The 27,407-nt window shown below is 43.0% G+C and overlaps 1 protein-coding gene across 3 annotated transcripts in view; it reads left to right on the forward strand.

Moving 5' to 3' along the window:
- ANXA4 (annexin A4) overlaps positions 1-27,407 on the forward strand; it is a 48,113-nt gene that overhangs the window by 12,425 nt on the left and 8,281 nt on the right. For all 3 annotated transcript variants that reach the window (XM_088470824.1, XM_088470827.1, XM_088470826.1), the window contains exons 2-11: positions 8,472-8,525; positions 12,899-12,986; positions 15,164-15,258; positions 18,603-18,716; positions 19,198-19,288; positions 19,713-19,792; positions 20,703-20,759; positions 24,133-24,226; positions 25,020-25,115; positions 27,143-27,201. In XM_088470824.1, the coding sequence (XP_088326950.1) occupies positions 8,517-8,525; positions 12,899-12,986; positions 15,164-15,258; positions 18,603-18,716; positions 19,198-19,288; positions 19,713-19,792; positions 20,703-20,759; positions 24,133-24,226; positions 25,020-25,115; positions 27,143-27,201 (783 nt within the window). In that variant the 5' untranslated portion in view covers positions 8,472-8,516. The remainder of the gene's footprint in view (positions 1-8,471; positions 8,526-12,898; positions 12,987-15,163; positions 15,259-18,602; positions 18,717-19,197; positions 19,289-19,712; positions 19,793-20,702; positions 20,760-24,132; positions 24,227-25,019; positions 25,116-27,142; positions 27,202-27,407) is intronic.

A 27,407-nucleotide genomic window follows, 5' to 3' on the forward strand; every position in this document is an offset into this window, starting at 1 on the left:
TCTAAACAAATGTAGAAGGGGGTAGGGGGCGGAAGGATTACTTTGGGGGTATTTGTTATGGAAATGATTAGCTACGTATTATTAAAATGGACCCAGTTTAACTCTTGTTGACAGAAATGTAACTTCATTTATAAAACCTCTGTGAGGCGGCAGCTGTATATAACCCCATAGCGCCTATATGCACCTTTTAGGTGATTTATATAAATGCTTTTTAGTTGACTTTCGGTGGATTTAAAGTGTGTGTGTGTGTGTGTGTGTGTGTGTGTGTGTGTGTGTGTGTGTGTGTTTTGGTATGCAGTTACAAGTTTGACAATCAAAAGGTTAACACAGAGAACGGTGACAGCGTCAGGTGGAAGCTATAATACAGACTTCTTAGTAATGCAATTTAAAGCATTTTAATAGTGTCTGCTTTACAACTTCACACGTGATGGTAAATCCATCACTGTAAAATGCTTTAAATTGCATTCGTAATGGGTCTGCATTACGGCTTCGACCTGACACTGATACTGACCCCTTTTATGAGCGTTGAACTTCTGATTGTCTAACACTCTCATACCCAACACGCGTTTTTTATTCTATAAAAGTAGAGTATTGAATACTGTAGTAGAAGGCATATTTAGAATTATTGAAAATATTTACTACATTTCAACCACACCGCTTTAGAGGGGGAGAAGTACGATGTGATTCTGTGAGAATATCTTATTTTAGCTATGCAAATTGAATGTGTACGTGTGCCGCATTGGTGGCAAAGGTGAGCGAGGACCCGTGTATAGTCATTTCTACATCTTGTGGGAAAAGGTTGCAAAAATAACAACTTTTCTAGAACTATACTTGGTAGAAATGAATCTCCCTTTCTTTTGCTTGATTAGTAGGCTGGGGAGAGGGCAGGGGCGTATCTATAATGGGTGCGGGGAACACGGGCCCCTGGGTCCAGGGGGGCCCCACACCGCCTACCCTGCACCCATTGACTTACCTCTCTGAAGTCCCACGTCGGAGGGTGGGTCCAGTGCTGTAAAACGACTGGAAAATGGCCGCGGCGGCCATTTTCTCGTCGTTTGCGCAGTACTTGGGAAATGGCTGCCGCGGCCATTTTCATGGTGACCTGTGCATACTCTATAGACTCTGGCCACAGTTTAGTGCCCAGAGTCTATAACTCCTGCGCTGGCCGTACACACCTCAGTGCCCTTCCGGCCGCCAGCGGAGAGGAGGGGGCCCATGTCGGGGGCTGCACACGGGCCCCCTCCTCTCTGGAAATGACCCTGGAAGAGGGGGACAACTAATGACCTCTGCCTTCACAAAGGAGCAAATGATTTGCAGGACACTCATTGGCATTGATAACTGTAATCGTGTTGGTGGGTGGGTTAAAGTGGTAAAATGACCCAACCTAATGCTCTACTGCTACCTGCTGTGTGGGACACTTGTCAGTTTGTGTAGCACCTCCTTATGTGACATTGCACTGCATACAGAAAGTGGGCGTGTGTATAATGACTAGGCAGACTTGTGCCAGTTATGCCAGTCTGTGTCTTGATGGGTACGGGATCCCGGCTTTCAAAATCCTGGCACCGGCATCCCGACAGGTTAGGGTACCAACACCTGTCAGTCAGTACACTAACCCTTTCCCTCTCCCTACCCTAACCCTCCCTGCCCGCTGTCTAAACTTAACCTTCCCCCTAGTGCCTAACCCTCCCCCTAACGATGCTACTTACCTAGGGGATTCTGGCAGTCGGGATGCCGACGCCAGGATTCTGACAGGTGTCTGCCATCTTCCGCGATATTGAACGTTTCCCAATCTTGATGACAGGGGCATTCTAGCGTCGGCAGAGTTCAGTAAAGATGTGTTGATGCTCGTGCAGAGCTGTAGAAACTGGAAACCTCCATATATGCCTGTTAGGAGATGTATATTTTGCTGTAGGGCCGGTGCAAATACATGGCGATGATGACTTGCCATAAACAGCAATCAGCTTCAAGGTATCATTCATTAAGTACATTCTATAAGATGATAGCTATAAGCTGATTGGTTGCTATGAGCTTCTCTCCCTGTCTTTAAAGTGTTTGATACATCTCCCCCACAATGTTTTCTCACCTTCTTCTCTATATCCTTTGGTTCTTTTAGTGCTATTGTAGTGTTCAGGGGCGGATTGGGAATTGAAAGTGGCCCTGGTAAAAATACCGAAAGTGACTGTGCTTGTGCCTGAAAAAGTGGGTGTGGCCTTGTGGCAAGGGGTGAGGCCGTGTGTGAAATGCTATGCCCGCAAGCAGCACCCCATGTTTTCATCACGCTGGCGGCATGCCCACCGCCCCGGGAGCTGAATGATATGCCCCCAGTCCCTCTCTCCAGTGAATAAACACAGCGGGCCACATGTAATAAGGTGAGAGTTTAGTAGTAAAACTCTGACACTAATACATTGATTGAGTTGTATTTTCAAAACCTGAAACACCTGGATGAGAGTTTGAGCCTGAAAAACATGCTGGCTTGCAAGTTCTGTGACTTTATTACATTGGCTGAGATTAAAAATATGAGAGTTTTCTCTCACATTTTCTAAACTCTCACCCTATTACATTTGGCCCAGCATATGAATAAGTATTTCCTTACCTATATGATTTCACTGCAACAAGGAACCTGGACAGGCAGTGTCTTGATTTGGTATTCACTATTCATGCAGGAGATCACATTTATTTATTTATTAACAGTTTCTTATATAGCGCAGCATATTCCGTTGCGCTTTACATTTGGAAACATAAATAGAACAAAACTGGGTAGTAACACACAGATACAGTCAGGTCCATAAATATTGGGACATTGACAGAATTTTCAGATTTTGTCCTCTATTCACCACCACAATGGCTTTGAAATGAAACAAACAAGTTGTGATTTAACTGCAGACTTTCAGATTTTATTTGAGGGTAATTACATCCAAATCAGGTGAACGGTGTAGGAATTACAATGGTTTCTATATGTGCCTCCCACTTTTTAAGGGGCCAAAAGTAATGGGACAAACTAAACAATCCTAAATCTAACTTTCACTTTTTAATACTTTGTTGCAAATCCTTTGCAGGCAATTACAGCCTGAAGTCTGGAACGCATAGACATCACCAGACGCTGGGTTTCATCCCTGGTGATGCTCTGCCAGGCCTCTACTGCAAATGTCTTTAGTTCCTGCTTGTTCTTGGGGCATTTTCCCTTCAGTTTTGTCTTCATCAAGTGAAATGCATGCTCAATCGGATTCAGGTCAGGGGATTGACTTGGCCATTGCATAACATTCCACTTTTTAGCCTTAAAAAACTCTTTGGTTGCTTTTGCAGTATGCTTCGGGTCATTGTCCATCTGCACTGTGAAGCGCTGTCCAATGAGTTCTGAAGCATTTGACTGAATTTGAGCATATAATATTGCCTGAAACACTTCAGAATTCATTCTGCTGTTTTTGTCAGCAGTCACATCATCAATAAATACAAGGGAACCAGTTCCATTGGTAGCCATACATGTCCACGCCATGACACTACCACCACCATGCTTCACTGATGAGGTGGTATGTTTTGGATCATGAGCAGTTCCTTTCCTTCTCTTCTCTTCCCATCACTCTGGTACAAGTTGATCTTTGTCTCATCTGTCCATAGGATGTTGTTCCAGAACTGTAATGGCTTTTTTAGATGTTGTTTGGCAAACTCTAATCTGGTCTTCCTGTTTTTGTGGCTCACCAATGGTTTGCATCTTGTGGTGAACCCTCTATATTCACTCTTGTGAAGTCTTCTCTTGATTGTTGACTTTGACACATATACATCTACCTCCTGGAGAGTGTTCTTGATTTGGCCAACTGTTGTGAAGGGGTTTTCTTCACCAGGGAAATAATTCTTTTGTCATCCACCACAGTTGTTTTCCGTGGTCTTCTGGGTCTTTTGGTGTTGCTGAGCTCTCCGGTGCATTCTTTCTTTTTAAGAATGTTCCAAACAGTTGATTTGGCCACACCTAATGTTTTTGCTATCTCTCTAATGGGTTTTTTTTGATTTTTCAGCCTAATGATGGCTTGCTTCACTGATAGTGACAGCTCTTTGGATCTCATATTGAGAGTTGACAGCAACTGATTCCAAATGCAAATGTCACACCTAGAATCAACTCCTGACCTTTTACCTGCTTAATTGATAATGAAATAACGAGGGAATAGCCCACACCTGTCCATGAAATAGCTTTTGAGTTGATAGTCCCATTACTTTTGGCCCCTTAAAAAGTGGGAGGCACATATTGAAACTGTTGTAATTCCTACACCGTTCACCTGATTTGGATGTAGTTATGCTCAAATTAAATCTGAAAGTCTGAAGTTAAAGCACATCTTGTTTGTTTCATTTCAAAACCATTGTGGTGCGGAATATAGACGCTAATATCTGAAAATTCTGTCAATGTCCCAATATTTATGGACAAGACTGTATATAGGTAGGAAGGCCCTGCTCGTAAGCTTACAGTCTATAGGGAAATAGGCAATCACATGGTCCGGAAACTGCCTGTTAGCGTAGGAATAAAGCCAATGTCATCAACAGAGGTTCTCGCCAGTACCATCGCCCTCTCACTCTCCAATACCATCCAACTGGGTCTCTCCAATACATCCCACTGTCCAACTCCAGCTCCTCTTTGCCCCCAGGGCCATCTCCTTTTTGCCCCAGCACCATTTCCTCTGTGCCCCTAGTGACAACCCCCTCCCCACATCACAGCATCCTCCCAAGGCACCGCAAAACCCTCTCCCCTCACAGCACTCCTCATAGCCTCCTTCTGCACAGCTATTCTCATCACAGTCAGGGCCGGTGCAAGGTTTCTGGGCGCCCTAGGCAACAATTCACCAACCACCTCTGTTCCCTCCAATTCATAATATGCCATGCATCAGTCTCCCCAGTTCAATAACATGCCACACTGCAGTCTCCCAAATTTATTATATATTAAGAGCCCACTGCTCTTCTCCCTGTACACTTCTAAACTAGGAAAACTCATCAGCTCCTTTGGCCTCCAATACCACCTCTATGCCGATGACACACAACTCTACCTCTCCTCTCCTGAACTCTCCCCTTCTGTTCTCTCTCAGGTAACCAGTTGCCTCTCCGCCATCTCTTCCTGGATGTCCGAGCGCTCTCTGAAGCTCAACATGGACAAAACCGAACTCATTATCTTTCCCCCTAATAGAGTCTCCACTCCAACCAATCTCGCCATCACTGTTGACAACACAATCATCTCCCCTGTCCCCCAACTTCGCTGCTTGGGTGTCACCCTTGACTCCACCCTCTCCTTCACATCCCACATTCAATTTCTGACTCAATCCTGTCGGCTCCAGCTACGCAACATCGCTCGTATTAGGCCTTTCCTCTCCCAGAATGCTACCAAACTGATTATTCATTCACTAATCATTTCTCGGCTTGACTACTGCAACCTTCTCCTTACTGGCCTTCCACGTTGCCATCTTGCTCCCCTCCAGTCTGTTCTCAATGCGGTAGCTAGACTTATATTCCTCTCCCGCCGTTCCACTTCTGCTGCTCCCCTCTGCCAAAACCTGCACTGGCTCCCATTCCCCTACAGAATCCTCTTCAAACTCCTCACCTTCACATACAAGGCCCTCTCTAACTCTACTGCTCCCTACATCTCAAACCTCATTTCCTTACATACTCCCTCCCGCTCACTTCGGTCTGCCAATGACTGTTACCTCTCCTCCACCCTGGTTACTTCATCTCATGCATGTATCCAAGATTTTGCTCGTGCAGCCCCCCTTCACTGGAATGAGCTCCCTCGCTCGATCAGGCTCTCCCCGACCCTGCAGAGCTTCAAACGTGCACTGAAAACCCACCTGTTCACCAAAGCATACCCTTCCACCACATAACCATGTTACCAGGTCTCTCTCCCTCCCGCCTCAGCCATCTCTACCTTGCTTACTTCCTGCACTCAGGTCCCCCTCTACATACTCATGCCTCATGTCATCTGTCTGTCTCCCCTTTCCCCTAGATTGTAAGCTCCTAGGAGCAGGGTCCTCCTCCCCACTGTCTCACAGCCTTCTTCTCTAGCACTTCTATGACAGCCTTCACCTTCCCAGCTGTATTGTGTATGGAGAATTGTGTTGCTAATTGTTACTTGTGCTCTGTTTATAAGTTGGTTACTGTATTGTAATGTAATGTTCTGTGTACCCTGTACTGTATGTACGGCGCTGCGGACCACTTGTGGCGCCTTATAAATAAATGTAATAATAATAATACTATATAGAATATTACACACAGCAGAGCGCCAAAATCATAATGTACCTCATAACACTTCCGCAAATTCATAATATGCCACACAGCTGTGCCACAAATTCATTATATGCTGCTCAGACAATTATGTGATTCATTTTTTTATTTTTTTTTGTGGGCTCAGCGGCGCCCACCAGTGGCCGGAACCCTTAGGCGGCTGCCAAAGGTTGCCTAATGATAGCACCGGCCCTGATCGCGGCCTCCCTCATAGCACAGTCCTCCACAGCACAGCCCCCCTCAGCACAGTCTCCCTCATATGACAGCCCCCCTCGCAGCATGGCTCTTTACACAGCACAGTCCTCCACAGCTCGGCCCCATCACAACACAGCCCCCCTCAGCACAGTCTCCCTCATATGACAGCCCCCCTCACAGCATGGCTCTTTACACAGCGCAGTCCTCCACAGCTCGGCCCCATCACAACACAGCCCCCCTCAGCACAGTCTCCCTCATATGACGGCCCTCTCACAGCACAGCCCATCATAACACAGTCCCCCTCAGCACAGTCTCCCTCATATGACAGCCCCCTCCCAACACAGCCCATTACACACCACAGCCCCACTCAGCAAGTCTCCATCATATGACAGCCCTTCTCGCATCACAGCCGCCCTCAGCACAGTCTCCCTCATATGACAGCCCCCTTCACAGCACAGCCCCTCTGAGCATAGTCTCCCTCACATGACAGCCCCCCTCACAGCACAGCTCTTTACAGCACAGCTTCCCTGACACAGATGAGACTGAGAGATATTTAGAGCTCTCTCTAGACTCCTTCTCCCTATGATCAGCCCAGCCCCGACCTGTCATGTTAACTGACAGCATGCATACAGCGCCTGGTCTACCAGCAGCCAGCCCAGCCCCATTGGCAATAGCTTTTGCCATTGTCCTTCCCCAGCCAGTGATCATCTCTTCATGATTTTAAATAAACCCCTGACCTCTGGTGGCTAGCCTAGCTTCCACTGCCACCACCAGGCACCACTGACTGCAGCCAGCCCGATCGTCTCCTCTCCACTCTCCCCTCCCCAAGCTGTTAACTTCAGACTCTGAGCATACCAGGCTGCAGGCTGTGAAATGAAACTTAAACTTCACAGCCTGGGGAGGGGAAGGTGGAGAGGAGACTATTGGGCTGATTGCTGATAGACTGCCTAGGTGGCCCCCGGCCCCGCAACTTAACCCGGCGCGACCACGACAGCCGCCGCCATCACTGCCTGCGCACTTTCAATCCTTTCGATGACACTGACCATTGGCTGGGTGGCGCTTTAGTAGGCTGGCCTCTCTTCACGCGAGAGAGGCTCACCCGCGGACTGCGAGAAAAACTGACAAGCAGCCGTGGCCGGGCTGTCTGTGTCATTGTGTGTTATGGAGCCGACTGGCCAGGTGATGCGAATCGGGGGGCGGGGGCCTCATTTGAAAAGCGGTCCCACAAACAATCAGTCCACCGGGATTTTTCCCTTAGACAATAACGGCCAATCTGCCCCTGGTAGTGTTTATTCTAGCACCCTGCACCTGTCACAACCCGTGCAGTTACTCTTTCCTGCCTCAGCGGTGTTTCGATGCTCTGGTGCTTCTAGCAGACTCTGGTCTGTATCTCAGCAGTGTGTTGCACTAGCTGAGGGTGCTAGAAGCACCAGAGCAGAGAGCGACACCCCAGGCAGTAAAGAGGATCGACACAGGTTGTGACTGGTGCAGGGTGCTAGAATGAACACTACATTGGTTATCTTCATAGCTATGTGTAACAGGTTACACCTACAGTGTATACACTACCACAAATACTTTTCTTATGGAAAAACACAAAAAAATTACATATTTGAATACGCCATAAAACTTTTCCTTATATTCTGATTATTTTTCTCCGCTAATGTGCATGTCCAATCACAAGACAGAACCACTGACCTCGCTGATGTGCTGGCTTCTTGTGAATCAATGGCCTGCATCCCAGTGCATAATGGTTTAGCCCACAAAATGTCTGCCTCCCATGTTAGCAGCTGTATCGTGCACTTTAATAACTACTAATGAGCAGGAGGGACTTTCCTTGGAAAGGGCTAATGTGTGTGTTTATGCTTTTCTGAATCTACAGTGATTGATGTGATTATGTAACCATGGGCTCTGCATGCATCCGCAGATCAATATGTTGCATGTTTACTCTTTCTGTGTAGTTAATTAATTGTGGAAGTAAAAATCTATCCCTGGTTGTAAAATCTTATTTTCTTCTATTATTGCAGTTGCCATCTGCCTGAAACGCTGCAGTGTGCCATTAAGAGGATATCATGGCAGCAGTAAGTATTAGTAGTGCCATATGTTAACAAATCAATATCCTTATCAGGATGGTTGTAAATAGACTATAGGACGCGTTGTTTGCAATTGATAAAAAGTTCACTCTGTCTATATAAACTGCTGACCCTGAACTTTACACTGCCATCCTTTGATCACCAGCTCTGATCTGGGAAACAACTCATTTATTCTTTGGAGCTGTAATGTCTCCGTTTTATTATTGGAAGTTATCTTAAAAGGAAGCAGCTAGCCAAAAAAATTACTGCAAACTATCCCTGGGATATAGATCTCACTCCCCTCTAAAGATAAAAACACTGTACAGCTGGAAGTAGCCTCTATTATGTAATACGTGAACAACATCTCTGGGCAACAGATACACTCAATGGGATCCACTCCTGCAACATACGCTAGCCAGACAGGCTGATATATTTTCAGTGATCAACGAATGGCTTGGTATCCCAGCTCATGTAAATCCCCCTGCCACACCCCATCCACCCCCATAGCCTAACACGTCTGCTAATAGTGAATTCCTTGGTTAATTATCAGTCGTATTAGTAAATGTGGTTGGTAGGTGTGCAGCAAAAAGTTAATGGGGGAGATGTACTAAGCTATAAAAAGTGATAAATTGGAGAATGATAGCCTACCAGTCACTCAGCTCCTCACTGTCATGTTACATGCTGTGTTTGAAAAATTTCAGTTAAGAGCTGATTGGTTAGTCGTTTTATCACTCTCCAATATATCTCTTTCCAGAGATTAGTACATCTGCCCCTATATTTGAGGTTTTCTTCAAACTAGATTAACAGGTCCCAATACCAGCGGATGTGATCCAGGTGCTGTGCCCATGCTCTGTCCAAATTGGGTTTGAAAGGAATGAATTCTCCAATGCTGCTCACGCAGGATTCTCTTTCACAATATGATATTGAGTGAGCTTGTACCATTGCCACTATACGTGTGTGCATGTATAAGGCCCGCCGAAGATCCAATCTAGTTAAAAAGATCATTAACGATCCTCCAAGTCTGGCAAAAAAAATGCTGCCATATTTAAAAATAATTGTATAACTTGATACGTGAGTGTATTGAACCATTTTAATTAAAGCAAACCTAATTTGCACAACACATCAAATTTGTTCTGTATGCATACAAATCATTCAGTGACAAATGGCCATTGTGGTGTGGGTGTGTTTTAATTAAAATGCGTAAAATTTGTGTGTACTAATTTAGATAACCAGACGTATTTTTAATCAAATATGTACTGGTTGTCATGGACCTGGTTCCAAGTTACTTCAATCCCTAACCGTTGTCCATAACTTTGTCAAGATCAGCACTTGAGCCTGCATGACGTGGGTCTGAAGTAAAAAACAAAACAAAAAAAACCTGGTCTGTCTACTGAAATTATTACATTCCCCAGTTTTTCTCCCACTCACTATTAAGTTGTCTGCCACCACTTAAGGCTTTTTCAGGATATATTCACTACAAATAGGAAGCATTAAGTCCTCCCTACAAATACAATAAAGTCTTGGTTATCATTACCCAAATACTATTCTGTACTATGGATTAGCTGAATGCATACACCAAATGGATCAAATAAGAATCGCAGAGACCAATCTTCTTAAATTAAATTTAAAGTGAGAAAGATAGTCTTAGTCAAATATTTTTTATGTGTATAAGTACTTAAGTCTCACCTTACATGAATCTGTTTGTGGGGAGACACATGATAATGACAATTCCCAATGTCAGATTGAACAATTCTTTGGAGTCAAAGTTTCAGACTTCAACATGGTATGCCTACCTGAGCTGTCACACAGCCCCGCTTCTTCTGGCTCACCATCTTGTGTAGATATTAATTACTGTAGGTTTTATGGCCCTTTGTCCAGAGCATGCTGTCAATTTGGTATGGAGTGGTGACACTGTCCAGGTCAACCTCATTTTGGGAAAGCCTGCAATTAAGACTCCATAATTTTACCATTATCTGTCTGTTGGATCATGTGCTGGCAGTCCTAATGGGCTATACATAAATCTGCCACCCTCCTATTCTCAGACATATAATTAACCCTGCAGGTAGGCCTTATACATCAAGGATCATTTGCAGGTCACAATGCTGGTAGTCCTAATAAATCTATTTAATAAGCACAAAGTGGATAATTACCCGCACTAGGAGATTCAATTAGTGGGGTTTACCCTCGGAAAACCTATTGATTCTGTCCTTTACGCGGACTCAATGGGTTTGCACGCGTTAACACCTGGAGGGAAAAATACTATTTAATTGAATAGCTTTTGTACTCGCCCCATGGCTAGTTGAATTCCCCCCAAAGGGTTACATATTGCCTAATATCTTGTAATCCATAACATAATCACGACACTGGTTGTATGTATCAACTTGCTTCATTATGCACATTGTCTAAAATCTGGGCAAGGTAATTTATGCCTTAGAGGATAATGAATGGCTTATTATGTCTGGTGTACTGCAACCAACACTCAAACACTAAATCATGCACAAGAGATCTTCTAACAGTGCAATAGGGATTTCTTGTTATTCATACAAATTATAATCTGCCCTTCCCTGAAGTCAACTAATGCAGGTGATGGAAGAACTTAAAGTATTTATAAACCGTTTCTTTCTGCCCATTGTGTAGTCTACAAGTCAGAGCTTGCTGGTATTTTTAGTTCCACAGCAGCTGTTGACTTGGCATTATGGTTGACGAGCAATACTTATTTTAAGCAACAAAGTCCTCACTAATTCATTACTACCAGTAAACCCTCTGGTAATGCAGTATTTTTTATTTTTGTATTGTAGCAATAACAGTACTGTACTCAGAATTTCTACACAATAACTAGTAAAGTATTCCTCCTAGTGAGCTACAGTAAGCTATTAAATAACGTGCTTGTGTTTTATATAAACAAAAAACTCCATAACCCTAGATCCAAACGCAGCACCCTGGCAAACCTTACCATTCTCCTGCCAAATAGTACAACAAAAACATAATTGAATGCTAGCCTTCATGTCTCTGCGTGTATGGGTAATTGCTGATCTTGACAATTGCAGCCCAAAAATAATAACTTTACATGTTGTGTGACATTTTGTAGCCTATAACGTTTCACTCTCACAAGAACACAACAGAAGAAGCGGCCATACAGATACATAAATCTATCCTCCGAGCGCTACAAGTCGCGTTACACATAACGTGTGAGCGCTGTGTGACTCTGTAGCGCCGAGCGTCTTTTCTTGCATATTTTAACCTTCAAATGCAGCTTATTCACACAGCAATGCGAATAGGAGGCACAAGCTCGGCGCTACCGAGTCACGCCACGGAATGGGGCGACTGAAAGGGCTGTTTAAGGCGCAAAGAGGCTATATGTATGAGGACACCTCTGTAATTGGCTAGCAATCAGGATATGTCACACTCATACAGCGCTTGCTCAGAATCTGTGGCTCATTTAGCGTGTTGAACGTGCATTATTAGTATGTGTAAATGATGCAGGATCACAAAAAGCATACAGGATGTGGAGCTGCAGAAACACTTCTTTAGCTATGACGTAACGACACCTGCAAGAAAATACAAAATGGCTGGCGGGTAACATTTGGGACAGGCGTCACACTGGTGCAAAGCCGCCTAATCACATTCATTTTATTAACATCTACAGCATACTTGCATACTTTTCCGAAATTGCCGGGAGCCTCCTGAAAAACGAGTGTCGCTCCCGGGCCCCTGGAAGAGTAGGCAAGTATCCTGGCCAGCACCACCAACCTGTACCTGCTGCCGGCGTCTGCTCACTCCTTGCATCAGCGGTCCGGGGGGGGGGAGCTGATGACTCTATTTGCTCTGAATCGCGTCATCGTGACCCCGCCCCCGGCTACACAATGCCGGTACTCTTGGCATTGTGTAGCGGGGGTGGGGCCGCGATCGAGCGGTCACACCCTAGGCCCTACCCTCAAAATCTCATCACCATCGGCCGTGCAGCACAGTCGAAGCAATATGTCTGAACAACGTCGTTGACAGCCAAATCGCTGGTACACACTGGCCGACGGGCACATGATATATTGGCCGATCAAATGATCGGCCAGTATATCTGCCAGTATGTACCCAGCATCACTGTTGTAGATGAATGACCGAGACTGATTTGGGCAATTTCTCCACTGTAACACAGACTTTACTAAAAGATAAAGGGGGAGAGGTATCAAACCTTCGAGAAAGATCAAGTTCTGGTTTCTAATTAATTGAACAGATGTAGTTTAGTAAATATTGGTCCAGGGCACAAAGTGAAATGTACTCCCTTTTTAGTTCTGGTTTTATTAAAGCCGCAACCATTTCAGGCCACCACAACCTTAGTCACATCCACTGTTGCTAGTCATAAATAATTCCCTTAATCATGTCTGCAGGTTGGAACTAAGGGAACGATCAAACCTTACTCAAGCTTCAATGCAGCCGACGATGTACAAAAGCTGCGTAAAGCCATGAAAGGGACAGGTGAGTGTCTGGGTAATTCTTTGATTGCTGAAGGACAATTCCACCTATAGCTCTGACATATAAACTATGAATTGGTACATGTGTTTTCTAATTGACACGCACACATTTCCCTCCCGCTGACAAAGTAGACTTTAGTGCTTATCCGCTATGTGTCGTTTTGCTGTGTCTTACTACTCCAGCATACATTCGCTAACCTGTGATGGCTGGGCTAGGAGACTCACCTCTACAGTCTCCTGGGACTAAATAAGTGTCCATGGCTGTAATATAACCTTTATCTTTGAAATGGTAAGAAATGTATTTTACTTACAGCCACACTTTATATTTTAACCATATTCATTATTTAGAAAAAAAGCAAGTGTCAAAGGTTTAGTTAATATCTCATTTTACGCATCTGTATTTAATTATCACTGTAACATATGGCATAATAAATTGATTCCTTACTGTATGGATGTAGGTTATGTATATAGTATTTATTGTGACTGTAAAGGCTATGGGGACATAAATTTGCACCCATGTTAGGTGTACAAATGTGTCCTCATACGCCTATAACTTTTGCACCAAATGGCATGAGACACCTAGGGGGGGAATCCAATTGCGGGTGGGATATGTAAAGAACCTTGCGGCGTGGATTTTTCCGCAGCCGCAAGGTTTTGCTATTCAATTAAGGGACTGAAAATAAGCCAGTGTATTTTTTTTTTCTCTCACCTCCAGAGCAAGTCTGATTTTTCCTAAAATCGTTCATTTTAGGAAAAATCAGCGGCACTTGCTCTGGGACCCAAGCGCAGCACCCCCATGAGGACTAATTAAGCAATTGGAAGTTTCCAGTTAGCTTAATTAGTCCTTAATTGAGTGTGTGAGTGACCCACCGCCATGTGAGTGTATAGCTGGTGCTGAGAGAACTACATATCCCAGCAGCCTGTGGAGACCACTGTAAACCCCCGCACTCGTGAGCAGGGCCGCAACTAGTGGTGTGCGGGTGCACAGAGCACAGCACTCTGTGGGCGGTACTGCTGCTCACCCATAGCTCCTGTATCTGGATTGGCACCCTGCAGCCAGAATTTCTGCAGCAGTGCCGTCTGGAGTGTCCTTAGGATGCTCCAGACGGTCACAACGCTGCCCTTACAGCACCCCGGAGCATACCCTCAGTAATCCGAAATGGGGCGCAAGGTTTTTACCCCCAATTGAATATGCCATATACTGCAATTACCACGGTGTACTTTTTCCTCCACTTTGCTACTTTTTCCTTCATTGTGCTACTTTTTTTTTCTATTTTGCATCTTGGTTTGCTTATAGTATATGAAGTTCTGTAATTAGGATTAGTATTTTATCTAAAGTTTGTTGCAAACCCTAAATGGGGCTATTTGGCAAGATTCAAGGCTATGTGTATGTGTACTAATTTGGCGAGATTCAAGGCTATGTGTATGTGGACTAATTTGGCGAGATTCAAGGCTATGTGTATGTGGACTAATTTGGCGAGATTCAATGCTATGTGTATGTGGACTAATCTGGACAGACCATTCTAGTGTCAGGCTGTCCTCTGCAGTAATAGAGCAATGCAGCCCTAGACAGCAGTGTGCATGGGGGCTGTGAATAGACTGTGGGTATGCTTTGCATTTACACAGGTTACTTAGTATATTAGAATGTATCTATTGCCTATAGCACAGGTTCTCAAACTCGGTTCTCAGGACCCCAAACAGTGCATGTTTTCTAGGTCTCCTCACAGAATCACAAGGGGAAAAATTAGCTTCACCTGTAGAATTTTTAAAATGTGTCAGTGAGTAATGAATTCACCTGTGCACCTGCAAGGTGACCTACAAAACGTGAACTGTGTGGGGTCTTGAGGACCGAGTTTGAGAACCACTGGTCTATAGGATTAAAATTCCAGTTTAAAACCATAAATTCTACACTCTGAAAACTTTAGTCTTCATTACTGATAATGTGCTCTTTGTTCCTCCCCCTTTTTAATGCAGAATGGTAATCTTACGGGTTTCAATTGGCAAAGAGCCGATAAAACATAATTGTCTTTTATTGCTAATATGAAAATCATGACAAGGAACAATATTGTGTATTCTTTGTATTGCTACATGTACAGGACTAATCTGCTTGCAGGCAGAGATGGGTGTAGGTAACTCGCTTTCTTGGCAGATTTGAGTGACTTGTTCCCCTCTTGTTTTCAGGCACAGATGAAGACGCCATAATTGACGTGATTGCAAACAGAACCCTGGCACAGCGCCAGGAAATAAAAATTGCTTACAAGTCTTCTGTAGGAAAGGTAAGACTCTATTATTGGTGGACATTCAATGTACAGGGCAAATACAGCATTGTTAGTTTTAAGGTGTGACCTAAATCTGTAAACCTCCTCCAGTAAACAGGCCATGCACATAAGGTTATCCAAAATAAGAGTTACGCTGGGTACACACTGGCAGATATATTGGCCGATTAATTGGTCTGCCAATAAATTGTGTGCCCGTCGGCCAATGCGTACCAGCAATATGTCTGTGAATGATGTCATGTAGCACAGCCGATGGCAGATATATCTGTCCATCGTGCAGTTTGTATGGGCGGTCAGCGATCGCCCGTACACTTGCAGCGGCGGCTGCAGGGAGGGGGGGTACAGCAAAAACAAAAAGGAAGAAAGTGTTTATATAGAAAAATATATAAACACTCAAATGGGACTTGTTGAGTGTCTGCTGCTTCCTCTTCTTCTTTTTTTTTTTTTTTTTATTCTTGTTTATATAAACACTTCCTTTTTGTTTTAGATATCGTTTTATTATTCTATTTAAATCGATCCAATTAAAGATTTCCACATTACTGGTAATTAATCCCCATAATCTTGTCGCACTACAACAACTTTATAAATTTGGTTTTATGACAAGGGGTGGAGGCTTCAATGTGAATTCTGGTTTGCTCTAATTGGGAACTAGTTTAGTCTAAAATCAACAGAGATGGGAGACCGTCCCCAAGTTATTTTCCCATTGAGGTGCATTTAAGATAAGAACATGTTTGGGTTTGCAGTGTCAGTGTCTCTTTAAGGTGGGACTTCCATAATATGACTTTATTAGACTTTGGCTATATGGTAGTTACATGTGACCTTTTGTTCAGCAATCCTCAATGTGTGGGCTAATTAATTATGTGAATCGCACCACTTTTTGGAATAAAGCATCGGGCATTGCAGGACCGTACAGATTATGATTTCTTTACATGATATCTACCCTCTTACAGTGCCCATTCACAGCTGGCAGCTTTAGCTGTGGAATAGAAACACAGGAGGTTGAATGTGACATTCAGTTGCTGAGAAACTAGACTGGGGGTGTCAGTATGAGTCAGTAAGGCCAACACATCAAGCTGAAGGGATATTTGAATAGGACTTAATTGTGTTTGCGTAGCTAAATTTACAAAGAAACTTAGCTGCTTTGTGTCTGACGGGTAAGTCGTGTATAGAGTGCTGATGGTTACATCCAATTCTCATTCCCTTGTGCCCTGTTTACTCTTTCACTTCCTCATCACAAATCGTAGAGCTGTAGGAGATTTTAAACTGGTTAATCTGTGCTGGTGAATACAAAAGCCATGTAGTGTAGAAGGAGAACAGGGATAGGTAGAGGGAAATGGGGACTGGTTTAGAAAAGATGGGGAAAAAAAGAGGTGTGCAAATGTTAGTGTCAGTATTCATATTAAATGTGTGGTACCTGTAAAGTGCTGCAGAGTGTGCAGGCGCTACAGATGGGTCCACATACATACAGCCTCCTGGCGCATTAAACAGCCCTTCTAGTCGCCCCATGCCGTGGTGTGACTCAGTAGCACTGAGCGTTTTTTCGTGCATCTTTTTACCTTCAACTGAGTCTTATTCGCACGATGTGAATATTTAGCACAAGCCGCTTCTGTTGATTAAAATGATATGCAGCATGCCTATGTTCTGTGTGTGCCTGCGTGTGTATCTGCATGCTAACACTACGTTAGTGTTACAGCCGCAGACACTGTGACGTAGCATTTCGTATGCAGATACACTCGCACTCGCTCAGAGAACATAGGCTATTCATTGTGGGTATAAGACGCATTTGAAGGTAAAAAGACGCTGGGCGCTACCCAGTCACACTGAGGTCCCGCGTTGTGTGGCGCGACTTGTAGTGCACGGAGGATAGATGTATGTGGGCACATCTGTATATCAGTAGATGTTAATAGATACAGGAACCTTCCAAGCAAAATTTAGATGAACTAGAATTAATGGATAAAAATGAGATTCAGCTTCATTACTGCTGGGCAGTTTAATTCAGAACTATAAATTATGTTTAGGGTTTGACAGGAGGGAATGGTTGGTGTATATGTGATATGTGCCATTGGGTACCCAGCCTTAGGGCTAATCCAATAAGAAACACTGTACCTCCAAACATCATGTCTTCAGCTGCGCACATGTTCCTGTTACGCTAGGTTCAACATCGCTAGTTCTCCTTCCCACCTTGATGATGATGTGTGAGTGTAAGTAGCAATGTTGCTGGTTGCGATATGCCACTCAGGAAATGAACGCTGTAGCCGAACCACTATTTGACTTGCCACCTTAGAATTTATGAAAGTTAAACTCTTTGAACTTTATTATAGTTATTTATATATTTTTTTTCTCTTAAATCTTTAACACTTTTTTGTATCCTGTCTTTACCATCTATTGTTGCTATTCTTCTATTGGTGTAAGCAAATAATTAACTAATGCAGAGCAAGTAAGGGGCAGCAGTCATTCTTATTAATGTGTTAATTTCATTATGATGCACGCATGTGCAGGGCGAGTCCATCCAACTCATCGGGATCATTCCTATTCTGTTCTCTGGGCAGACTCCTCTGAAAACTGTGTCTCTAGTTTTGTAGAAATAGTAAAAATGTGAAGAGACACACTGCAAAAGTGTAAGTTTCAACCTCCTACTGTTTATAGTGTGACCCCTTTCTGTACATATGTTTCAGTTTTTATCCTAAAATACTACTATATTTAGTTTTAATTACTGATGGGACAATAGGACACTTAATACTTGTGTGTCAAGCTTATTACATGCTTTGGAGTGTGTGTGTAGCTAGCAATGCACTTTGTTAAAATGCAACACGAGGAGTGAAATGTGTACCATTAAATGTATAGAAATTAAATTAGATATGAATACTGAGAAAAATGAAAGTAAGATTTACTAAGCAGCGGATGTTACAAGCCACCAATTTTGCAGCGGTTTTTGACCCCAAAATTTAAAACTGCAATACTAAATGCAAAACACATTTAAGGGTTTATTTACGAAGAGTTGGGTTCTAAAACCCAGCATTTTTTTTTTCTGTAAATTATTATTATTATTATTATTATTATTATTATTATTATTTTTTATGCTCATTCACACGAATACCCGCAATGCGTTCCTAGTGGTGTGATGCAGGTATACTCCTGTTAATGGTGTTCCTGATTGCCATGCCAAGCTAGGTGCTCTGTCTACATAAATAACGATAAAACCAGAGGCGTCTGCCCATCTATAGTGTGTGCTATAGTGAATTTTTTCATTTTGTTTTTCAAACATTCTAGTTTTCCCTTTCTCTGCCCACCCCTTCTGTCCTTCTTTATTAGGGGGTTTCCTAATAAACCTCCTCTTTTTATAGGATTTAGAGGATGACCTAAAATCTGAACTCACCGGGCGCTTTGAACAAGTGGTCCTCGGCCTTATGACCCCGATCACTTTGTATGACGTCCAGGAACTCAAGAAAGCCATGAAGGTAACACACGGGATATATACAGGAGACCCGGACAACACTCCCACATATGTTTCTTTGTAATTGCCTATGCCGCATTGTCCACATGCCTGCCCAGCAATGAAGAGAAATGTAGCACAGCTGTCCAATTTCTTTCTGTGAAGAGCGCCAGACAAGGTTCCAGGCTAAAAGCTGTTGTGTGGTGCAGGGGCAGCTCCAGGGGTGGGTCTGCAGCGCAGTCCAAAATTCAAATAGGGGAACCACACCAACTGTCATTTAAAATGCTGCCAAACATAGATGGCCGGGGCTCACTGGCAGTTGGTGTGACTCCCCTATTTGAATTTTGGACTGCGCTACAGCCCCACCCCTGGAGCCGCCTTGGTGTGGTGTGTTTTGCAATAGTCAACTGGGAAGGTAGCGGCCACATAAAGGTTTGGGGTTCAGTGCCATTAGGACAGCTGTGCAGTATTAATTTCTGCTCGGTCTATTTATTTGTCTCTTTTAGGGTGCAGGAACTGATGAGGGGTGTCTGATTGAAATTCTGGCATCGCGTTCTTCAGAAGAGATCCGTAACATCAACATAGCTTACAGATTAAGTAAGGAAATCATGATGTTGATTCTTTTATCATTCTAGGATAATGTATGTGTTTATTGGGAACTACCACCAAGTTTTTGTGATGTACGTGTTGTATCTTCTGGATAGGCATAGCCATTATGTGAAATTCTCTACAGATGACACCAATACAATAGCATACGGTTGCTTCTGGGGAAAGCACAGGATTTTGGAACCACAATACTAAATGTGGAAGGAGTAGTAGTAGGAAAAAAAACAACAAAATATAATCCAACACGTTACATGATTGATACATGTGCTGTATTTAGTCTTCAGACTATATTGTAAAAAACACAGTTTGGACAGGAGGACTTTGTATTGCCACCAGGTGTATGTATTATAAATGGTACCTCGCAGAATGTATTTCATTTTGTGTGTGTTAAACGGTTTTATCACCTGTATTGCAGAATACAGCAAGTCCCTGGAGGACGACATTTGCTCGGACACATCTTTCATGTTTCAGAGGGTGCTAGTGTCTTTGGCTGCTGTAAGTCTCCCTCACCAGGAAGCCTGTTCATTATACCGCTGATACAAGAATTGTGCATATTATATTTCACTTTTAAACAGTAGATTTAAGAAGGGTTAATGTTGGGATACAGTTCTGCAAGGGCTTTATTTGCTTTATTGTGATTTCCCACTTCTCAGTAATATGTAGTATAATTTATTAATGTTTTCTATAGCTCAGAGTCTTCAGCAATGGCACAGGCTATAGGACCTGATTCTGAGTTGTACTCTGTTCTCATCACTGATGCGTCTTTAGACACAGCAACAATGAGAAAATTATTCTAATGTAGCAGGAGGTATCTGAGGACAAAAGACGCCTCCTGCCGGCATGACTGATCCGAGTGCTGGGTCAGAAGATGCAGCATTGAATCGCCATCGTTGATTGCAGCTATCTGAATTGAATGACCGCCAGAACTGCTCAGCTGGAGCCAGCCCAGTCCCCACCCCCAAACTGCTTCCCTTCCCTGTACGCATGGCACAGAATAGCATGGAAGTCTGGCTATACACCCACTGTTCACATTACGTGGAAAGTCTGATCTGGGAAAGATTCATCCGACTCAGAATAGGACAGAGATTTTCAAAAATGTGGATTTTCGCATCTCTATTCTAGAACTCGCCATTTGCTTGCGAAGGGATTTGTGCAACTCGGAAATTAGCCAATTATGTGCAATAATAATGTATGGCCATACGAGAACTCAGGCATTTCATTCTACAAAGCCTCACTTATGTTGTAAGCACTTCCGTGACAGTCATTCATTTGTATTCTTTTTTTTTTTTTCCCAATTCTTCCTTAGATTTGATTTTTAAATACTGTGATATTTATTAAATATATCATGCTTATATCTGTGGTTGTTCATATAATTTTATTTTTTTTACATTTCTTATAACTGCAGGGAGGTCGAGACCAAAGTGACAGGGTTGATGAGTCTCTTGCCAAGCAGGACGCAAAGGTAAGTGCACGCAGAATCTTACGGCTGTAAGTGAGATTCTGATCAGCTACAACTCTACTTTCCTCAGATCCCCAAATGAATTGTGTATTTCACTTAATCAACCATTTTCTCCTAAAGGATAACGCTGTCTTTACTTGTTTTGCGTGTGCTACCTTTTATTATACCCGACCGTGTCATCACCACAAAAGAGGCATTATGCAGACACTAGAATCGTTCTCCAGATGTCTGCATGAGCAAAATGCTTAGTAATAACATGCAGTCATCAAGAGCCTTCATCTTTGTTCCTTCGGGCTTCTTCTATTCAGATGAATTGTGGAAGGAGCCTTGGATCAGCCTTGATTGTGGACATGTTATGATGCTTAAATAATTCAACATTTGGGGCCGGCCTTATTCTTGTGAACACAATGCTGGCGCTATATTCCGGGCCTATTGCTCATGTCGTGATCTGGAACACTTCATGCGCAAGTTCACCCTAAGCATTCATTAACCTTGTGTCTGGGCAAGTACTAACCCCTGCATTCTTTACATTTTATATAGGGCATGATTCAGAGATGTACGCTATTCCGATATTTACACAGTTGAGCGATTATCGGACAACTGCGCATGCATCACCGTCGCACTGCTTGCGCGACCAAGGTACCTTTGTGATGACACTCACTGGGAGGATTACTTTAGCAAAGTGAGTGGCAGTTGGGGACCATTTGTAGGTGGTACTGGGGAGTGGCGTCAACATTTTTTAGGCATGTTGTAGCCTGCATTTGTGGTCCCCTACGCATGTTTTTGTGATTCCGACGTCTCAGTTCAGGTGGCCATTCTACGGGAATCTGAATGAAATACGGAAGGCCGAATAGCCGCTGGTTCTCATACCAACACCGGAAGGCCAAAGATTTACAATCCCGACTGGGGATCGTAAGTAACCTAACCCTTCTTTAGTAGTGCCTAAGCCTATCCTTCACCCCGTTGGTGTCTAACTCCCCCTCTTTCTAGCCTAACCCTCCCCGGGGGGGGGGTGCCTAACCCTAATCTCCCCACGGGGGTGTTTACACCTAACGCCCCCCATCCCCGGGCTAAGTAGTATACTTACCCGGCTCTTGACGATCAGGATGGTGGGGGTCGGGATGCCGACGCCGGTATCCTAATCTCCTTCGGGATATCGGCGTCAGCATTATGGCGGTATATCGACGTCCGGGATCCCATCCGCCAGGAATCTAACTACATCCCTATTCTACGTGATCACAGGGCTACTCGGATGGCTGATTATTGACTGCGACAGCGGCTACATATTTGTATGCAGATGCCTGTTTCTGCAAAGCCGCTCGGAAGTGTCTCCATACATTTCCAGCCGGCTACAGCACTAGGGTATTTTCGCACAGCAGCTGCATACGGGATCATAATGCATTAGCGTCCACATCTCTGAAACAGGCCGATAGTTTCCTTTTAAAAAAAAATATTTTTTGCTCTTTTTTTTGTTGCCTAAAGAAACTACGATGTGTCTCGGTATTGCACAGTATATCCAGTGTAACAGTGCTGCGAGATTGAACTTTCTGCAATTGGGATCCTTCTGTTTTGGAAGACTTTGGTATGAATGTCCCTTTATAGGTGTGTATTACAGGAGGCACCATATGTCCTTGCTGATTCCTTAGGTGTCTTTTTATGTAATGGAGAAAGCAGCTTTGCCATAGGAGAGTTCCTAAAGGGATTATAGACTTTTTAGACAACGCTGTTCTTGCTAGATTACACACACTAGCCGTCTAACAGTTCTAGGAGTCCCTCCCCTGATACCTCCCCTGTTATCTTCATATTGCAGTCTGCTGACTGTATACAGAAATGGTGACTGACTGAAGACCTTTTGCGCAGAAGAATCACTCAAACTGCCAACTGATATATGGTGCAGCGCAGGCAGCTGCTACCTGCCTCCTGTACCTCTTATACACCTCTCATCCTTTATCATTTTAAATGACCTCCTAGGACTTGGAATACAGAATTTACTATATTTTCCATGTCTGAGACTTCTATATGTGTCTATATACTATATGTCAATCTGTAAATATGGAATTTTCATTTAATGCACCAATTCTGAAGTATTTAGCTTTTAATCCCTTTTCCTTGTTTTGCTTATGGTGTCAACTGTAATCTCTAAAATAAACTGTGCTCAGGCAGCAGCTTTCACCTGGATAATTCCCAGCTGTCTGCAGAATGTGTGGAAGCGTTTGAAGTATTTGAACACAGCAGGACCCCGTTCTTTTGTTCTCCACCACAAACCTCAATTTTCTGACACTTATCCTGCTTCCGGCTGCTATATTTCTGTTCATTGTTTTTCCACTATGCTTTTTTTACCCTGTGACATCCCCGGTACAGACACGCTGCGTTTTCCCAAACCCACAGAATTCTGCTGCTTTTGCGCTAACAACCCTACATCTCTTCCAGCGTAGGCGATGCCTCTTTTCACTTCAATGTGCGCTTTGTACTTGTGGGTCTTTTTAACTCCTCGGGTGGAATTTTCAGTTGGTTATGAAGGTTTTTCCTCTCAGATGTAGCATATTATTCTGTCTCATGGCGACAAAACCATTTTAATCCCCTTTTTTTTTTTTCCTTTGCAAGATTATGTTTGATTTTTGTTTCTAAAAACAGTTCATATATTTTTCAAGCTTCTGAAAAAGCTACTTTTTTGGAAGCTTAGATATCAAAACATAATATATATAATATGTAAATGGTGAGCACAGTGGATCAATGCCTTTTTGTTTGTTTGATTTTTATTTTTATATATTTTTATTGAAAGAAATAAAATATATTAACAAAGTACATAAAATAACAGCACAAAGAAAGAAAGGTCAATTGAAAATATAAATTATCTATGAAAAGACATAACTTTGTAAGCCACTTAGAGTGATTACTGATAAAGAGCCAAAGAGATAAAAACACACATCAAATAATAAACATTGACATATAACCCTGAGTTGAGATGGGGTGATTAATTTTTTTAAATCTTTTTGTGATCACGTCTTCTAATACACCCAATATTGTTTTTGTGCGTGTAATAAATATAATATAAATAATAATAATTTAAAAAAAAGATAGAGATATATATATAATAAAATTTTGTAGGTCAGTCACTGTTTTTCTCTTTTAAACAAATATTTTTTTACAAATTTTTTTTTCATCTTGTCAGTTCTCAGTGTGCAATGAGAATCCCTCTTTTGTAGCTGTAATTTATTTTTCTCCCGGTGACAAGAATATAATCTTGTCCTCTTCTTTATGCGCAGAACCAGGAAAACATACATGTGTAGTTACTGCTTACATGTGCTATGAAGTGTTTGACTTGTAGGGGACTCTGGATATGTGGTGTCCAAATTATCTCTCCCTCTGCTTCCAGGAGCTGTATGAAGCCGGTGAGAAGAAGTGGGGAACAGATGAAGTTAAATTTCTTACCATTCTTTGCACTAGGAACAGAAAGCATTTACAAAGAGGTGATTATTTTTTTTCATGTATTTTTTTTTTTGCATGTTAGGTTTTTAATGTAAAAAATGTTTACACGCTTTAGTAAGACAGACCTCCCAAATGCCCCTCTCTTTAATATTCTTATACTGACATTAAAAATTTAATTGAGGCTACATGCCCTGTATAGCTGTTGGCTGTATTATTTGTTTATCAAGGTGGCATGCCGTCTGCTGGAGTGCTGTGGGCATAGGTAAACATGGAAACCCATCTGTGATGGGCATCACTTGGTATTGCTCCTTGGAGTCCCAACCTACCAGAGGCCAATTTTAGCTTCTCTTGTTCACTGTTCACCACGTCTTATCAGGGTCTGATTAAGGTTTGTGGGGGCCCTGTGGCAACTAACTTGTAGGGGCCCCTACCAATAAAATTGTCAATATGATATGCTGACATTGTTATTAAAAAGTATAACATGTAAATGCACTCAGCACCACAAATGTGTTAAATTCCCACATTATGTCAGATAGAAACCCTAGTTCACATATGCTATAGTGCCCTGCACACGCTGGCAAAGTAGCTGTATGTGGGGGCCCCCTGTGTGTGTGGGCCCCTGGGCGACCACCCCGGCTGCCCTGTTGTTAATCCGGCACTGGGTTTTATAATTTATATCTTTTATATTATAAAATTCTGCATTTATTTAATCTGATACAATTGTGGTCAGTGGTATTGCCGTGCTGTATGGAGGCAGCCGTGTTGCAGGATTAACCTGCTACATAACGTCTCTGCACCAATTGAACTTGGCTCTCTCTTCTTTTCTGTCTGCAGTGTTTGAAGAATATAAAAAGATTTCAAAGAAAGACCTGGAGTCCAGCATAAAATCTGAGATGTCTGGCAACCTTGAAGATGCCCTGCTGGCTGTCGGTGAGCGGTTTGTCATCTTATTATTCTTTCCACCTTGCTTTTAACTAAATATCTCATCATGCATTTACTTAATATATAAAGCAGCTTTAGACAAACTTTAACTCTTCAGCTGGTGTGGAACTATATGTCCCAGAATGCACAGACATTGTATTTATACGCTGTACCCAGGAGACCTCTACATCCGAGGTAGGCAACCTATTGCTCTTCAGCTGTTGGCAATTCCCAGTGTGCACTTCCAGGTGGGAGGGCAGGACCACAACCTGGATGTGAGTTTGGACACTCCTTTCCCAAATCTAAATCTCTCTGCACATTTCAAATCTGCCCCACCTGCAGTGCAGCATGGTTTTGCCCGGTTGCAAAGCTACTTGCTTATTTCTGCTTTATTCCCAACTCCAAATCGGGCCCAAAATCTAGAATGGTCAGTTGTGGGTTTTTTTTTTTTTTACTTCCATCTTTTCCCGATGCCACTGGAAACTTCTTAATGCCAATGACCCCAGTGTGCTAATAAAGGAGGTTAAAAATGCAGCTGTCTTGTAGTAGTTCCAGATGGACCATGTGCTAGGAGGAGACTAGAAACTGTCATTATAAAAGTTACTATTTCTGTCCATTAAGCAAAGTTTTATCACAGTAACCTTTATGTGGGGCAGTACTGCCTATTCACAAATAAGTTTATGGGTGGATTCTCAGAAAGAAGTGTGTTTTTCGGAAGTGAATTTTGTTACAAAGTACAGTACATACAGTAAAGCATTAATTGACAATTAGTTGTCTTACTTGTCTATGTAAGTCACAATGATAACTTTCAAGGCAACTTGGGGACTTAACTTGGCTTTATGTTACCCAGGCAGAATAGTTGATTAGCAGAATAGTTGATTAGCAGAGAGAGAGCCAGGGACATTTTCTGGCATCTCTATATTGTCCATGTGCTAAGTATGTCCAAGCCAGCTCCTACTTGGTTAGTCCCCAGTAATCCCAACAGCAGTCTCTTGTCTGCACCAAACGTCTACTTGACAGTCATGCTTATTGCTTTTATTTATTTATAAGTAATTCCACCGCACTTTACAGAGAATATTTGGCCATTCACTGCAGTTCCTGCTTCAGTGGATCTTACAATCTATATATCCTACCCCCCAAGTGTACACACACACACACACTGTAGGGGAATTTTTTTTTTTTTTTTTTAGTCTGGAGCCAATTAACCTACTAGTATAGTTTGTAATGTGGGAGGAAACCAGAGTACCTGGAGGAAACCCCACGCAAGCAAAAGGATAATGTAGAAACTCCACACAGTCAGGGCTGTGGTGGGAATCAAACCCAAGACCTCAGTGCTGTGAGGCAGTGATGCTAACCATTACACTATCCGTGCTGCCCTTTTAGACCCTCTGTCCATGCTGAATAATCCAGATCCTTCCTGCATTTGGTGTACTCGTCACCTGGGAGTTCTGGGCAAAGGGAAACCTATACCTATTGTGCCCTGCACCCCTTTCTTCCCGGCAGCACCTTTCCTCTGCAGGTGAGGGTTTTGTGCATTGGAATGCTGGAAATCGTAATAAAAATGGCCCAAAATCTGCTGCCTTGTCTGTGGCCACATTTTAATTCATTTCTGAGACTTTACATTGGTATATAAACACTATCTGATTTCCCAAACCCACTACTAAAGATCTGGTTGGCTGCTAGATGGAAGTTACTGACGTGTAACCATGTATACAGGGAGGTGAGATGAAAAAGAAAACCAAGATTGGAATATGTGTTTCCTGCTGTCTTGTCATATCATGGCTCCTATAGTGTACATACCTGGATACACAATATAAACATCTAGTATAGGCTTCAGGTGTGAGATCTTTCCTCCAACAGGCTGATGCAACAGGAGATGACTGTGGTCTCTATTACCACCCCCTACTCCCACCCCTCCATGGCATCGTACCTGGTCACAGACTGCACCTGTATTATTTATCCATGTCCTTTAACATCTGCACACTTTCAATGTGACTTGCTTTACATCCTTATGTGCTGTTTCTTTTGTCTTGCAGTAAAATGTATGAAGAATAGATCAGCTTTCTTTGCTGAAAGATTATATAAATCCATGAAGGTAAGCATCTGACTTCTAAATGTAAGCTTTTATTGCCTCTTCCAGCTATAGCAAATGCCGTACATAGGATCAGTGGTGACACAGAATTGGACGTTCGTCTGTTTGCGGTCCGTCACTTGCATGGTTCTGTGCTGTGCTTGCTCCGGGATGTTACACCCCTTTCCATCACATCTACACTTACGACTGAAGAGGTCGAAACAGTGTGT

The sequence above is a fragment of the Taudactylus pleione genome, unplaced genomic scaffold, assembly GCF_031769625.1.
Source record: "Taudactylus pleione unplaced genomic scaffold, aTauple2 ptg000105l, whole genome shotgun sequence".
Taxonomy (NCBI): Eukaryota; Metazoa; Chordata; class Amphibia; order Anura; family Myobatrachidae; genus Taudactylus; species Taudactylus pleione.